This window comes from Fusarium falciforme, chromosome 3 (assembly GCF_026873545.1).
Source record: "Fusarium falciforme chromosome 3, complete sequence".
Lineage (NCBI taxonomy): Eukaryota > Fungi > Ascomycota > Sordariomycetes > Hypocreales > Nectriaceae > Fusarium > Fusarium falciforme.
The window spans coordinates 1,682,833-1,697,769 of NC_070546.1; the positions used below are offsets into that span (position 1 = coordinate 1,682,833).

Consider the following 14,937-nt stretch of genomic DNA (forward strand, 5'->3'; position numbering starts at 1 on the left):
AGAATCTAGGCTAAAGGTTAATAATATAAAACTAATAGATTAGCTAAGAGAACTTATAGTATTATATCTCTAGGCATAGTAGTTATAGTAAATATAGATAATATTATTAGTATTAATAATATATATTAAGTAAGTATTTTTATAGATATAAGTAAGATAACTAAAATATAAGTAATTACTAGCTTATTAATTAATAAAACTAATATTATTATTAAAGGTATAATAAGGCCTAAGGATATAAATAATAATATTAAGAGTAGATATTATAAAAAGAAAGCTAATATATTATTAAGGGAAAGTAAGATATATAAAGAAACTTTAATTAAAAAATAAGATATTATTATAATAAAAAAGATTAAAATAAAATATATTAAGTAATAAATATTATTTATTTAATAAGTATTAATAAGCTAAAGTAAGAATAAGGCTTTAATAAAGCTAGTAATATTAAAGGACTAATAAAGTATTTTAATTATTTATATTATAATAAAGGGGGAATAAAGATTAATCTTAAATATTTAAGGTAATATAATAAAGAGCTTTTACTAAGGCTTTATTTATAAACTAAGAAACTTAAAGGAATTATTTAAAGCTTTTTTATTTACTTAAAGATCTTAGGGACTAAGATCTCTAAAGGGGAGGCAATTATAAGGATATAGGGCGGCTATTAAATCCGCTAACTAATTAGGGTAACCCCGGCTAATCATTATATATATAGAGACCTCCTAAAGGCTCTATAGCCGAGCCACTATAGAAGGCTTAGCAAGTTAAAGTCTTATATATAATAGAGACCTACCTTTAATCTATGATTTCACCCTAATCGAGCCATTAAGGCCCACTATCTTATAGTTAAGCCTTAGCATTTATCTATACCGCATACCTTTTCTTTTTTTCTAACTCGGTGCCTTAACCCCACCCGGTTCCGATTTCCATCGCAGTCTTAGAACCTTAACAGATATAGTAGCAGGCCGCCCTGAGTTAGCCACTATACGTCAGGGTCTTAGCGTATAGAGACGTGCTACTTAGGCCACAAACGGTACACCCGCTGAGGAGATATGTTACGGTGGCGCCGTCTAAGGACGTGATTCCTAGAGGTGCAGGGTAGCCGTGATATACCGCGTTAGGCAGTCATGACCTCGATGGATCGAGGTCATAGGTAACCTTTTGGTCAAGTGGCCAATTGGCCTTGCTACCCTGCAGCCACTGCCTAGCTGCCGCGTAACATTAAAATAATAATAAAGACTTAATAATTAAGTATTAATACTAATAGTAGTTCTATTCACGGTATCTACTAATATCGTCACGTCAGGCAGAATGCTCGAAGAACCCTCCATCCCAGCGCCTACTAGGCATCCCTGACTCAATGCCATGCCACATCGCACTTCCCGGTTCATCGTACAGTACAGAAGAGGCCAAAAAGAGCGACTATCATGGAGTTGGCAACTTTTGAAACGCCAATGCCAATGACGACAGCCAGGATGCACGAGAAACACCAAGACATGGATCTAAATATGGCTCATGGCGCTTCGCTTGACAGAGTCGAAACGCACAGGCCACCGCTACTTTTGCTCCCCTGACGCATCCCAGCCGCCGTCCTTGGACCCAGCATGAAAGAGTGAAACGCACTTCCAACACCAACGACGATCCCGCTGGTGATGCAACTCTCTGCCCAGGGCTGCAGCATGGGAATGACCAATCCAGCCGCCCATCACAAAGGAAAACTCTAGAGCCGACAATGTCCCTGCATCAGTCACCCTCTGGCGCGTGACGACCAACAGGCGTCTCCGTCGTGAGAACGCCCTTGCGGCATCTCATTGGACGGACCCCTGACATAGGCGTTGCCGCTCGGCGCTTCGAGGTCGGCACTCACCAATCACAAGCGAACCCACCGTCGGCTGTTGCTATTTCGCAGTTCCAAGTCCTGCACTCGAGTCTCGGCCTTGACATGGGGATCCAATGATAACTCGTCGTCATGAATCGGAAAGTTGGGAGCGACGTTGGCTGTGTCATGGGCTGGGCCACTACGCATGTGGGGAGCAGGGAAGCAGATATGCGTGCGAGATGGATGTAAATACAAGTGGCTGTCCCAGCACGGGGCTTCGTGCACGAGAAAAAGTCCATTCCATCCATCCCACTTACATGGTCTTGCAGCTGGCTTCGACTCTTCAGGTTCTGTGAACCGTCATTTCAGTACCCTTCAACAGCCCAGCTCCAGCCATTGGCACCCAAGCCAGCGACTTCTGCTCCAAGACAACATGTCGACCACAACTGATCCCTTCCCTTTGGCCTCAGAGAAGCCGTATGGCGACGACAGTGCCCCGGATGTCGATGCTGGTACTGAAGCAGGTGCTTCCGGCGATAGTTCTAGCAATTCCGTATCCATTTCCCAGGGTGGCATGATCGCCATCATCGTCGTGGTTGTCTTTGTCAGTCTCATTGGAAGTAAGTGGTTCCTGCCGTGCACAGTTTCGATTTACATGTGCTGACTCTCTGCCAGTTTCAACAGCCGTCCTCTTCTTCGTAGCAAAGAAGCGTGAATGGAAGGTCAAGGAGACAATCAGGAGATCAGCCCGCAAGGTCGTTGCCGCCATTACACCAAGAAGGTCCGAGTTTCCATCTTCAGTCAAGGATTCACACTCGCTCCGGAATCGCACACGTATTGATGACGATGTCCCCCCAACACCTGGAATTCGGCCCGAGGACCTCGAGAAGGGGCTGGCCAAAGCAGAGGCAAAGCGGAAGGAGAAGGGCTGGGGACGCAAGTGAGGACAAGGAAGAGGAAGGATGTTGTTGCAAGACTGTTACCGGTGGTACAAGGTACAAGGTACGAAGGAAGTTGTGTCACTCCCGGTTGGGCAGCACGGGCAGGGAGAGCTGATGGGAGAGTTGATGGGAGGAGGAACGAGAGTTGCGGTCTCAGGCGTTCTACGGCGGACAGGATCCGGGTATCATCATGTATAACTAGTAACCTCCACGCATGGGCTGTCTGATCTTTGTCTCCGGTAAGCGAGCAATAACGCCTTTGCTTTTTTTGATAATGAAATTCCAAGCGCCTTTTTCCCCCACTGCATCTTACATCCGTCTGAACGTGTTGGCACTGGCGCTTCGCCGAGCACCAGATCGCTTCTCCCTGGGTGGGGGTGCGGCTTCCTCCTCCTCTCGCTGCTTCTGCTTCTTCTTTGACTCAGGAACAAATGACACTTGCCGCTCGCCGACCACCTCTCCTCGGGCCTTGTTGATCCGACCCGACTTCTGCTGTCTCGAGCCAAGTGCAGTGTCCTTTACTGTTCGGCCCTGGTTGCTGGTAGACGACACCCGCATGACTACGTCGTCCTTTGACTTCTTTGGTGCCCTGATTTCATCCTCTCCCATATCGTCGTCACTAGACTCCTCATCAGAGTCCTTGCCTTGATACCGAGTCGGAGCCTTGGGATCAACTGGCTGATCCACCACGGTGCTGGGGTTGAGAGCTCGGAATTCTCCGCTAGTCTCGTCAATAGCAAAGGCCTCGTCCTCGAACAGCTTGCTGAATCGGGAATCGCCAAGAATGCCAGCCTTGGTGTCGACCTCGTCTCTGTTCTCCTGCTTCTTGAGAAGCTTGTCCACCAACCTCTGGTTGACCTTCACCTTCTTGGTGCCCCTGATTCTGCTGGCACGCTCCTTCTCGACCTTCTCCTTGATACGCTTTGTCCTCTCCTCTTCCCAGACGTAGGGGTTGGCGATCAACCTAGCTTGCTCATACAGCTTAGATGCCACAAAGTATCCATGCATGTATGGCCGGAGCAGGTTGGTCTTTCCAATAAGATGAGCCAAGCTCAGCTGCTTGAGCTCGGGCAGTGTCAGGAACTTGTAGTTGTCATAGGTTTCCGTGTGCACCTCTTCTGCCATCTCCTCGACCATGTTGTCCAGGAAAGAGCACCATTTCGGCGCAGGGCCAAGCTGAGGAACGAAGAATGCATGCTGTTGTTTGCCTTCGTTGGCAGTCAGAAGCATACCGGTGTCCTTGCACCAGGCGACATCATTGATGTCCACAAGAGGCTCCACGGATGTCCAGGGGTCTCCCGTTGTCTCATCCCAGAGCTTGATGATACGCTTATCGGCAGAAAGAATCTTCTTTTCTTGTGAAGCGGTAGTCATGTGAATGAGTTTTTGAACAGGGAAGCCATATCCTTGATCCTTCTTCATAAGGGGTACTGGCCGTCGTAGGTCGAAAATTTGCATCATGCCACTAGACGAGCCGGTGATAATGGATAGGCCTGAAGGGCTAAAGTCGAGTGCGGTGACCTCGCCTTCATGGCCTCCGAGTAGGGCAACCCTGGACTTGGAACGTGGATCCCAAAATTCGACGGTTCCTATTGAGGTTCCAAAAGCCATCAGGTTATGGGTATTTTCTGCGATTGCTGCAGTGTTGACACTGCCAACACCAATACCTCCCTGCAAACCACCACCCGTCATCTCATCATCGCCACCAACCTCGATTTGGTATGATTTCATGAAACGTCCCAGTTCTAGGTTCATTCGGAAAACCTCGCCCTTGCCATCGGCATCTAGGCCAACGGCCGGAACAAGAGCTTCAGTAGAGTGCCTATCGTAGACAAGATCGCGACCATATCTAGGAAGCCGGACTTCAGTGTGACAGCCCATAGGGGTATGAAACTCGAGACGGCGATCGGTCTGGAGGTGAAGAGATTTCGAGTAGTCGGACGAGAGGAGGACGAAAGAGTGGTTGAGAGAGTTGGTGTGTCGGGCGAAGGACAGCGACAGCTGAGGTAGGTTGTGAACGTGGATCTGCGGCTTGTATGTGCCAGTGCTCATGATCCAATCGCCATCCTCGCTGACCCGAATGCAGTTGCTTGCCTCCTCGAACTCAAAGTCCTGCAGGAGCTCGACACGGTTCTGGTACTCGGCATCGTTCTTCAAGCTTCGCTTTCTGCGCCGGGCAAGCCAGTCTGGAAGGGGGCGAGCTGTAGACGCCCCCGAGATTGTGTAGACGGGAACGGTTCCCGGATTGGAGAGCTTCATGGCCGCGAATCGCAAAACGAGTCGTGTACAAAAAGCTTGGTGTTGTAGGTAACAGGCAAGTTTTGCGATTCGCGACGGGAGCGCAGGGTCTCAGAAAAAAATCAAGGTGAAGAAAAACTGCGCCCCACATCTACGGTGAGCTCGGTGGCCTCGGTGAAGATGTCCCCGCTCCTATCCGTGGTCGGCCACTCGAGCTCCGCATATCCCGGCCCTTCGGGATTGGTCCCTACGCCCCTGTAAGGTCAACCGCCCAAGCGCTGACGTCCCCTAAGATCCAATCCCCGACCCCCTAAAACATCCCTGGCCAGTCCCCTAGCTAAGGTTGAGCCCGGCTGGCCGTTCCGCGAAGTCCCCCCATCCCAGCTGAGGCTCACTGGCCCTGGCCCTCCGCGCGACGGGCAGCCTCCACCGAATTTCCATCTCCGCCATCCTGCGCCTGCGACATCATCAACATCGAGCTGACCGACAAAGCCACATCATCATCAAATCCATTCTCATGCCGATAATACTTCGACCAGCTCTCAAGGCATAGCCTCTCTCTTCACCAGTATCGGATACAAAATAGCCACGACGATCGAGCGACTGTAGCTCTCCGTGGCGCCATCCCCGAGCTGCTCGGCCCTACACTCTCGCTCGTTGAGATGGAGTCCGGGGAGTCGGCTGCTCCAACAACCATCCTTTTCACAAAGATATTCAGAGGATCTCTGCGTTAGCCCGTCGGTCGCAATCGTGTAACAAGTCCGTGCTCGAGCCTCGAGACGAAACGACTTGCGCCTCGTCGCGGTACGCTATCGTACCTTGAGCCGCAATTCACGGCTTGCGACTTCGGGGCGGCGAGCAAGTTGCCGAGATGGAGACCGGCGAATATGAAACGAATACCCTGTCGATTGTAGGTTCTGGGCGTCCTAGAGCTTATAACTTGCTAACTCGGACCTCTGGTAGAATAATATCGCGTCCATTGCCTTTCGCATCTACGAGCCGTCCCCCGACCAATTCCAGAGCTTCCAATCTTCCGCTCTTGAGATCGAGAGCATCCTTCGTGACCAAGGACGACTCGTCTCGTACGATACCAATCGACTGGGAATATGGGTTTTTCAAATCGTGAGCAAAGATGGCGCAACCGATGCCGTCAGCCCTGTCCCAGGCGCCACCCTCGAAGTTTGCGGATACACACTTGGAATGGTGGAGGAGGGCACACTCGAGCCTATGGCCCTGCAAAAGAGCCGCATCCTAGGAAACACTACACAAAATGCGGCGGCGAACCCCCCCTCGGCCAACCCTGCTACGGACTCGTCTCAACGGAACTTGATGCTCTCGCCGACGCAAGCCATGGGCGGAAACTTGCAAGAAGGAGATTCGCAGTTATCAGCTCAACCCACTGAAACCAAGGCGGCGCAGCCTGTGCCAAAGACTATTTACGAGAACTTCATCGTTGCAATTCTTTTTTCAGTATCATTCGCGTTCTGCAGCCGATCGATGGCTGTTCCGCTCAACTATCGAACTGTCTTGATCCCTCCGTCGCTAGGCGACGCGAGTGAGCAAGAAAGGGGCTCTCTGCCAAGCGATCCAGTTATTGGGACATTCAAGACTTATCTCACAACTACTGGCTCTCTCATCATCAGCCTGTGCTTTTCATACTGTAGAAGTATGGCATCAGTGGAAGACGCTGTTTCAACGGATCCGATTTCGCCGAGCAGCCCGATCCTTGCTGCCCCTTATGGAGTTCTGGCGACGAAACAGAGTTCAAGCAACGGCGATCACGTCTCAGTGGCCGATCATGGCTTATCTCAAACACCAAATACACAAGCATTGGCCGTTAGGACAGTTGCAGATGCCCAAGACTCCCTTTGGAAGCACTCATGTCTCAGAGCCCTCCAGCACTGTGGACTTAACCCTTCCAGCTTCAAAGCAGGCTCCTGGATTAATCTACTGGTTTCGAAGCCAGCTTCTCCAGAGGCGGAAAATGACCCAAAGCGGACACGCGCGACAGTGCCTTGGCCAGGGGCTCTTTGCTTCCGCAAAAAGCCACTGGAGGTTTCGACCACTTGCCGGATAGGAGATACGATGCTGAGCGGGCATGAGGAATGTCATGACCCCTTGGGGAACGCCCGAGGATGGTTCAACTCGACGTCAGAAAGGGAAGAGAAGGTCTCGAAACGAAAGGCAGAGCGAGTGCTTGCAATTCCAAGGGAAGTCAACAGTGGCGATGCCCAACCCCAAAGAATCAACGGGCAATCTCCCTTGACACTCCGACGACCCAGCACAGCGGCTGCTGGGGTCATGTATCCCACACCTCCAGATGCGATTCAACAGCATCTCGGCGTGACGCCTTCAATAGACGGGACAATCTCAAGTCCTGGCAACCCACCTCCAACTGCTGCTGCTGTTGACATCGATACCGCAATGCCAACAGTGACGCCGATGGCTGACGCCGATAACGACGGGTGGGATGGGAATCACGAGGCGAAGAGGGATCGAAGTGACAGCAATCTCCTGGGCGAGTCTGAGAATATCTTGAGCGATATGGGCGAAGATGTCTTTGGCGACCACAACATTACAGAGGACGATTTCGACTTTTTCGACCAGCCTGACGGCAACGACTTGGACATCACAATGGGAGACTTACAGCCAAATCCTATCCCACCGCCACCTCAAACTTTGCCCCCTGTGGTAGTCAAGCAGCCGGAGCCTCAAAAAGTCATTGAGGATACCGGACCCAAACCGAAACCCGGGGTTGACGACTCTGTGTTTGCCAAGCCCGAACTGAAACATGCTCGAAGTTCACTAAACGACGATCATCGTGCTAAACCTGAGCGACCCAACTCTACCAAACGAGGATCAAGCCCTTTCGACCCAGCAACAGTGTTCAAGCGCGTCCGGGCGTCGTTAAGCAGCCCTGTGCAAGATTCTCGCAATCCTTCCCCGATCGCTCGCCGGAAGAGCAGTATCTTTGAAAAGGTTGAGTTTGATCCGAAGCTCCCTTTGATTAATAAAAAATACGAGCAAGGTGGTGCCTTTGACTTTTCAAGGGATCAGGAGGCAGAGAGGTTGAAGCGCGACTCCAACACTCTTTCGGATGCCGAGTACCTGGAACGACATGGGAAGCTGAAGCCGAGTATGAGGAAACTGTCACTTCCTGCCAGCACTTTCATCAAGGGTTTTACAGGGATGGAAGTCTCCAACAACACGAGTCCTACGAGGATAAACGGGAACATCTCGGGCTCCGAAGACAGCGATCTCGAGTCTGATCAAGAGGATTCAAGCTCCATGTCAGGGGGTCCTACTTCACCAGTCAAGTCAAGTGTGAAGCGGGCGGTTGTGGACGACGATGTCCTCTCTCAGGCTACATCGACGAAAGAGGCGGAGCCGAGCGAAGAGACCACCGAGGAGCAACTCGCGATAGAGCTGCCAAGACTGTCGAAACCAGAATCTCCTGAGTTGTTGCTCTCTCGATTCTTTTCAGAGCCAGAGCCCCTCAATGTTGATGTCGGACTCTCAAACCAGGACTTTGTTGAGATTGCACAAATCATTACGGAGCAGGCGGCCACCGGGCGCTTAGAGATTGGTATTGACCACAAAGTCGACGCAACGACTGGGCTAGCAACGATAAGGGGTTACGAAGTCAATGTTGCTCGCACTTCCCTGCAGCTTCTCCACAGTGTCGTTCCCTCCAGCCTAGGAAGCGCATCGCCAGTTCGGTTGAAGGGACTCCTCGACATCCCAGACCTTCCACTTGTAGGACAGCCGAATCGTCTCCAGCCTAGACCAACTCCAGGCAGAGACCCCAATTCGGAACAAATGCGGCCCAACAACTTGTACCAGATTCCCGTACCCCATTTGGAGGTTCGTAGGTCAGAGACGAAGCTATCCGTGCTTCCCTCGTCAGTCTCGTTCTGGGAAAGTCTTGGACTGGCACCCTCGTGGGGCACCAAAGACATCGCCTCGCTCTGCATCTTTCCGGGCTGGAAGGGCATGGCGGATCATGTGGGAACATTCCTCGACCGTCTGAAGAGCGTGTACGAATCTCTAAAGCTGGGAACCTTCAACAAGCTAGTGCTGTCTGGGGAGATGAAAGATGGTGTCCTGCCGTACGAGGTTGATAGGATCTCGACCTCTCCGGATGCCACTATCACAGGCCATGGTTCTGCTCTTGTTGAAAGTATGGAGGTGCTTCGAGGTTCCTTGTCAGAGTGGAAGTCCAAGCAAAAGAACCTGGTGATTTACTTTGTCTACTCACCCGACAACCCGGCCTCTATCATCGAAGCATGCACGGCCTTCTACCGCTGCTTTGATGAGTATAGCGATTTGCTAGCAACTCGTCGAGAGACTCCACAGAATGAGTTGGTGTTACAACTTGTGTCCTCGGACTTGATATCATCCACGACTTCTCTCGTCGTGCCTAGTCCCACAGAGATGATCAAACTCTGTATGGAAACGTACGATCGGTGTACTTTGTTCCTGGACCCTGAGTTCGGTGGCCCTACACCCGCCCCAGCGATCATGCTTGAGCAGCCTCTGCCTCGCATCATCGATTTCAAGCTCGGGAGCACACCCTCTCAGTCTCTTATGCATGAGAACTCGTGTCTCCATGTTGGATATGCTGAAAGCCTGGACGGGCGGTGGATTACAGCAGCATGGACCGACAACCGTGGACAACAGCAGGCGACTGCTTCCTACTCTGTCATCAGGACAAGGACTCCTGACCGATCCACAGCTCAACAGAAAGCGGCCATTTTGGTTGAGATCTGGGCAACAACACTGGCCATGATGTCCATCTGGAAGGTCCACTGGCGAGTAATTGTGACCAAATCAGGACCCATGGATCAGAGAGAGGTTGAGTGGTGGCAGACAGCTTCCAAGTTGGATGACAAGGCCTCCTTCACCATGGTGTTGATGACGGTAGACACCAACCCATCTCTTCAACTTATACCACCAACAGTCAAGATTCCTCACACAGCAACCTCGGCATTCTATTCGACACCCGTGTCGACACCTCAAGCCAGTATCGTCTCGCCGGAGCAAACCACGACACCAGCAACTCCAATGCGTGATAACAATCCCCCAGGTGCTACGCCTGGCGCTGAGAGTGCTGGTGAGGCAGATGGCGACTCGTTCCTCATCGACGCCACAGATCAGACTTGGGGTGCTGTAGTCGGGCACAGATTGGGCAACTCTACCACTTTGCTCGAGGTTCGACCAGCACTGGTGAGCGGCTACCTAATCAAACGAACTGGAACGAGGATCGAAGACCCGCCGGTAGTGATGGAGGTCAACCTCGTGCATACCGAAGCCACCCCACGGGCGTACGAACCCCTACTTAGAGAGATGCTGTGCTACTTCAGGGGCCTGGGGACGTTGGCCAGGGCGCGAGGCGTTGTAGACCGTGAGATGGATGTGAGACCCTGGCACATTGCGGCGGCCGAGAAAGGCGTGCGAGCGCTGCATCTATTATTATGATTCAATACAGATACAGTACAAGTACAGGCATTGGGAGGCGTCACTCGATCGATAGTAGGCGGGTGGGGGGGGTGTTTTGCTGGTGTATGGCGTTTCTAGCAAGTAGTTCTGGTGCATACAATTGGATAGGTAACTCATTATCATGCAAATGAACCTCGAATATGTCATTTTTACTCGAGTTTCTTGTCTGGCAATGGCAATGGCGCAAATTTGAAAGGAGTGTATTGGTGGGTGCAACTATCATGTTCCCATCTTCATATATCGTTTCCTCGTAGCTGAATGACCGTGATGTCCAGGACGGAAAAAAAAAACCCATCGCCATATACAAAGAAAGAAAGAGGATCAAAGGAAATTACAAAAGAACTCCCGGAAACACCTCAAGGCCGTTGATCAATCTGTCGCCCTCGCAGCTGCCGTGTCCTCCAAAGACCGTACCGTGATGATCCAAACAAGGTCTGCCCGTGTAGCGGGAAGGGGAATTGTGCCAGAGAAACCAACAAGAAGAACGGTAACTGTTGATCCACGTGTCACTCCTTCGTGAAGAGCTTCTTCAGTATGTATGAGCCATGGCATCCATCCATGAGCCTCGAATAATATGGTGTGATGGTTAGATATAGAACGAGCGTCCGAGGTCGTGGCATCTTGAAACCGCAAAGTCAGCGGGGTTGTCGGGAAATAGTAGTTCGGCATGGGAGGGGAGAATGATTATGACCTTTGACTAGGAGGACAGGTCGCCGTCCCTCAGAGGGTATCCCACATTGCTTCTCGACATCAGATGCAGAAATCTCTCTCAAGGTATCGCTAGGAGCGAAAAGAAGACTGTAGTCTCGTCATCTTTCTGCGCACCTGAAGCCTGGCGGTGCCAGGACTGGTCGATACAAAAACGTATAGTTGAGGCTCAGCGCCGATGTCTGGGCGCTTCAACGGTAGAGGTAGAGGCGTTTGCTCGCCGCCCAAACAGCCTTCGGTACAGGTTCCGGCCCACAATCAGTCTGGCACTCGTCCATAAAGGCTGCGGGAACGGGTAGACGGGAATGTCGACGTTCACTTGGGAGAGAAAGATGCTCTCCTCGATGTCAACTCTGACCGACTCCTTGGGGAGTATGGGTCCATCTTGGGTCCAGGCCTGGAAATGGGTTCCGGGAGGCAAAGGCTCAAAAACGTTCCAGCCGGAATCTTCGGCAGCGCCTGGCATGAGGAAGCTAGGCCGGATGTTGAGCATGAAAAGAACTGGGACATCTATCCAGAGTCGGTTCGGTCCCCTGATTCTGAAGGACGAAGGCGGCAGGTCATGAGGGGGCTGAGGCTGCTGGCCCAAGGTTCCTTGGTTCAACGTATTCTGAGGGTAGTGGGTCTGTAAAGAAAAGTCGCTCATGCCATGGCAGTCTTGGGTTGTCCCGGCTTCAATAGGTAGAGTATTGGTATAGGTCAACGTATCGGTTGTTCCAACGTGGACGTCGGAGGCACTCCAGGTAGGATGAGATGGCTGGTGGCTATAGCCATGTGTATTGTTAGGATCCATGTTTGCTGAACTTCCAAGCGCAAAGCCGTTGGCATTATATCCAGCAGAGGCCGGAAGCTGGAGAGTGGTGTCGAGACTGAACAAGTTGGGATCGGGATAGGAGGAGGCCGGTTGGTCCTCCGCTATGGGAGGTTGAGGTGTGTTGGCCAGAGGGGTTCCAGAAACGCCAAAGGGTAAAGGAGTCAAGTATGGAAGAGCAGAGGATGTATCAGGGTTCTGCAGGTGCTCTGTTGGTTGACTGACCGGGACCTGGCGGGAAACAGGGCGCCTCGGCCTGCGCTGGGCCCTGGAGGGGTGAAAGCCTGCCTCCAGCTGCCCAACGAACGCACGGCGAAGAATGTTCCTGTATGTGTGGAATCTACCGGGTCTGCTTGGGTGGGAACTTCTCTGGGACCTCTTCATGTCCGCCGCTGTTAGGTCTGTTGTCGAGTTGTCGGGGCAGGCTCTGTATGGGAGGCATACATTCTCCTGGAGACCAAGTGCGAATGCTGATCATTCCCAAGCGGCAGCTCAAGAAGCAATGTCTTTTAAAGACGACTCTAGACGGGCGAATGGTCCCAAGCTATAAGCACAAACTGGGCGAACATGCACGGTGCGTGGCGGCGGGAGGAGAGCCAGCAGCCTTGGATTTATTTCTTTACATGCTCCCTTTCGGGTCACCACGAGAGCCGCATTATCTGCCTCGGGGGACTGGGGGATGTAAATTCCATAGCGGCCACCTGGGGGGTAAGCAGAAATACGGTATCGCTTGATCGAGCCTGGGCCTGTTTGGGACAGGCCCGGCATATGAACCTCGCTGGAAACAACGTACACGCCCAGCCCGGGGGGCTTCAGAGCTCACGTGTTGTAGTTTGTGCTGAAGAAAAGCAACTTCCATGGCATCATACATGCTCGCTTCCAAAATCACAAACAGAAGATGGGGAACCGGTGAGGCTGGTGTCTGTGATAGGTTCACAACCCACGCTGGACCCGTTGTGATTTGTCCCGGTATGTCTTGGGAGGTGACGTTGGCTGCAGGATGGGGGGAGCTGCACTTTGGGAACTCGGCTTGCATGACGCACCTGTGTCGAAATTACAATCGCAAAGAGGCCGGTCGAGGGAGGGAGCTGACGTGGTCCAGTCAAGAAATCTCTCAATTGCCGCGAGGAAAAGATGTTGAGAAAAGCGTTGACTACAATCATCACGCGCAGTCTGATCGAGACAAGAAAAGTGAGGCGAGATCGGGCTCCAAGTGGGAGGAATGTGGCGGCCAAGGCTCCCCTGAAGCACTTCCCGAAGGATTGAAGCGGCCTCAATAAATTCAACACATTGTCCATCTTTCTTTTCCCCCTTATTGATGGAAACCTTCTCATCCAGGCCAGCCGCCTCGTACAGTTCCTCATCTTCCTCATTACTCTATGCGCCTCTTCATGGACGACGACTTCAAGGAAACGTACCCATTCTTGCCGCCTGCCTGACCGATCAGATTGCCTACAGACTCTGGTATGTCTTGTCAATTGTTCCCGAGTCCGGGGAGGGGGGGAAGTTCCCGGTTGACACCGCCAACTATAGCTCCAACCGCAATGCCATGTGTTGCGAGGCCAATCGTTGTCACGAATCTATTGCTCATATCCGCTATAGCTGGCCCCTCCACACAACAGAAGGATGCCTCTCTTGGCAAGTCCACCGATACCTCCGTCTCTGCCACAGCTCTATTCGGGAGCCAATGCGAAGGGGCCTACGTCTCGGCTCACTTTGTAGAGAAAGCCCTCGGATCGCTGGTATCTCGCGAGTGTTCTGGCTCTACCATCGGCTCCACTGCACGAGTCACTTGGCACTTGGCTGTCCTCAGTCAAACCACTGAGACTAGTTACCTGCGAGTCGTGTACGAACTGGAGCATGATGTCGTCTTTGGGCGCGGGCCGGGGTGCAATGTCTGGAAGAATTCCCCAATCAACCCGCAACCACTATATTGGAACTCGTCCAACTGTGGTGGCTTCCAGGAAGGATCGCGCAGGATGGATTCTCTTGTCGAGTATCTCGCCGAGCTGGAAGATTCAGAGCTCGACGAGAAGTGCGCAAACGCTGCTTTCATTAAATCATCTGCTTTAAGTATCGGTATCGGGCTCGAGGGCGAATTGTCTATCGATGCCTTCGTTACCCTGCTCCGTCAGCGTGTTGAAATCACCAGGCATGGCCGTCAGCCATCAGGTAGCAATCCCCTCCTTCTCGCCAGGGCTACAACTTCAGAAACAACTTCACGCTCTGATGATGTGGAGAGCTTAGTTGGCTCAGGCTTCGACGAGGGCGATCTGGTATACGAGGGCTCTACAACGTCCAGCGGGATGACTTGGGAAAAGGACTTTCGCCAGCCGCCAACTTTCTTACATGGCATCGACCGAGCCTGTACCGAAGGTACTTACAATACACCAATGCAAGCCGCTCAAGTTACACGAGGCTCTTCGCCAGGTGACACCCTTCACAGCTGGCAACTCGTCGAAAATGCGTCTCAGCAAGGATTGACAGAAGAGGATGACCCTTCGCAGACCTACTGGGCAGAGACGGAACAACAGGAAGAGATTCCATCTGATCAAGGCCAGATGTCCGACTTTGAAATGCATCCCGGCCACAAGGTATGGGAGTGGGACAAGGATAGACAACAATGGAAGCGACGGGGACGGAGCGGGCAGGAAGAAACGGACTGGTTCCCAGAGTCTTTTGCATAACCCTCTCTTTGTTAAGTCTTCCTTTTGTTTATTGTCGTTACCCACACAAAAAAGGCCGAGTTTCGAGGTTGATCAATTACTGTCGTTGAGTTGCTCGATTACCAGCTCCAATTTCCTACCGAGACTGATATTGTAATGATGGAACTATAGATATAACAGGCGCATTTGATTCAACTCAAATTAATTCACTTTATTTCATTTTATCCCACCTTGACAAAAGCATTTCAATGT

General features: G+C 51.6%; 5 protein-coding genes across 5 annotated transcripts; 3 read left to right on the forward strand and 2 right to left on the reverse strand.

Annotated features, from left to right (window-relative positions):
* Positions 1 to 2,027: 2,027 nt before the first annotated feature.
* On the forward strand, positions 2,028 to 2,766 carry NCS54_00384600 (Hypothetical protein; the record flags this gene model as incomplete). The annotated part of the gene is made up of 2 exons (XM_053149401.1): positions 2,028 to 2,442; positions 2,498 to 2,766. The coding sequence occupies 2 exons, from the start codon at positions 2,028 to 2,030 to the stop codon at positions 2,764 to 2,766; spliced, it is 684 nt and encodes a 227-aa protein (XP_053005376.1).
* Positions 2,767 to 3,072: 306 nt separating this feature from the next.
* On the reverse strand, positions 3,073 to 5,106 carry NCS54_00384700 (Ribosome biogenesis protein ENP2; the record flags this gene model as incomplete). Its single annotated transcript, XM_053149402.1, has 1 exon — positions 3,073 to 5,106. Exon 1 carries the CDS (start codon positions 5,020 to 5,022, stop codon positions 3,073 to 3,075), a length of 1,950 nt encoding a protein of 649 aa, XP_053005377.1. The 5' UTR covers positions 5,023 to 5,106.
* Positions 5,107 to 5,872: 766 nt separating this feature from the next.
* Positions 5,873 to 10,479, forward strand: NCS54_00384800 (Mediator of RNA polymerase II transcription subunit 13; the record flags this gene model as incomplete). The annotated part of the gene is made up of 2 exons (XM_053149403.1): positions 5,873 to 5,911; positions 5,965 to 10,479. The coding sequence occupies 2 exons, from the start codon at positions 5,873 to 5,875 to the stop codon at positions 10,477 to 10,479; spliced, it is 4,554 nt and encodes a 1,517-aa protein (XP_053005378.1).
* An 898-nt stretch (positions 10,480 to 11,377) lies between these two features.
* NCS54_00384900 (Hypothetical protein) lies at positions 11,378 to 12,403 on the reverse strand (the record flags this gene model as incomplete). Its single annotated transcript, XM_053149404.1, has 1 exon — positions 11,378 to 12,403. One exon carries the CDS (start codon positions 12,401 to 12,403, stop codon positions 11,378 to 11,380), a length of 1,026 nt encoding a protein of 341 aa, XP_053005379.1.
* A 1,160-nt stretch (positions 12,404 to 13,563) lies between these two features.
* Positions 13,564 to 14,706, forward strand: NCS54_00385000 (Hypothetical protein; the record flags this gene model as incomplete). The annotated part of the gene is made up of 1 exon (XM_053149405.1): positions 13,564 to 14,706. One exon carries the CDS (start codon positions 13,564 to 13,566, stop codon positions 14,704 to 14,706), a length of 1,143 nt encoding a protein of 380 aa, XP_053005380.1.
* Positions 14,707 to 14,937: the final 231 nt, after the last annotated feature.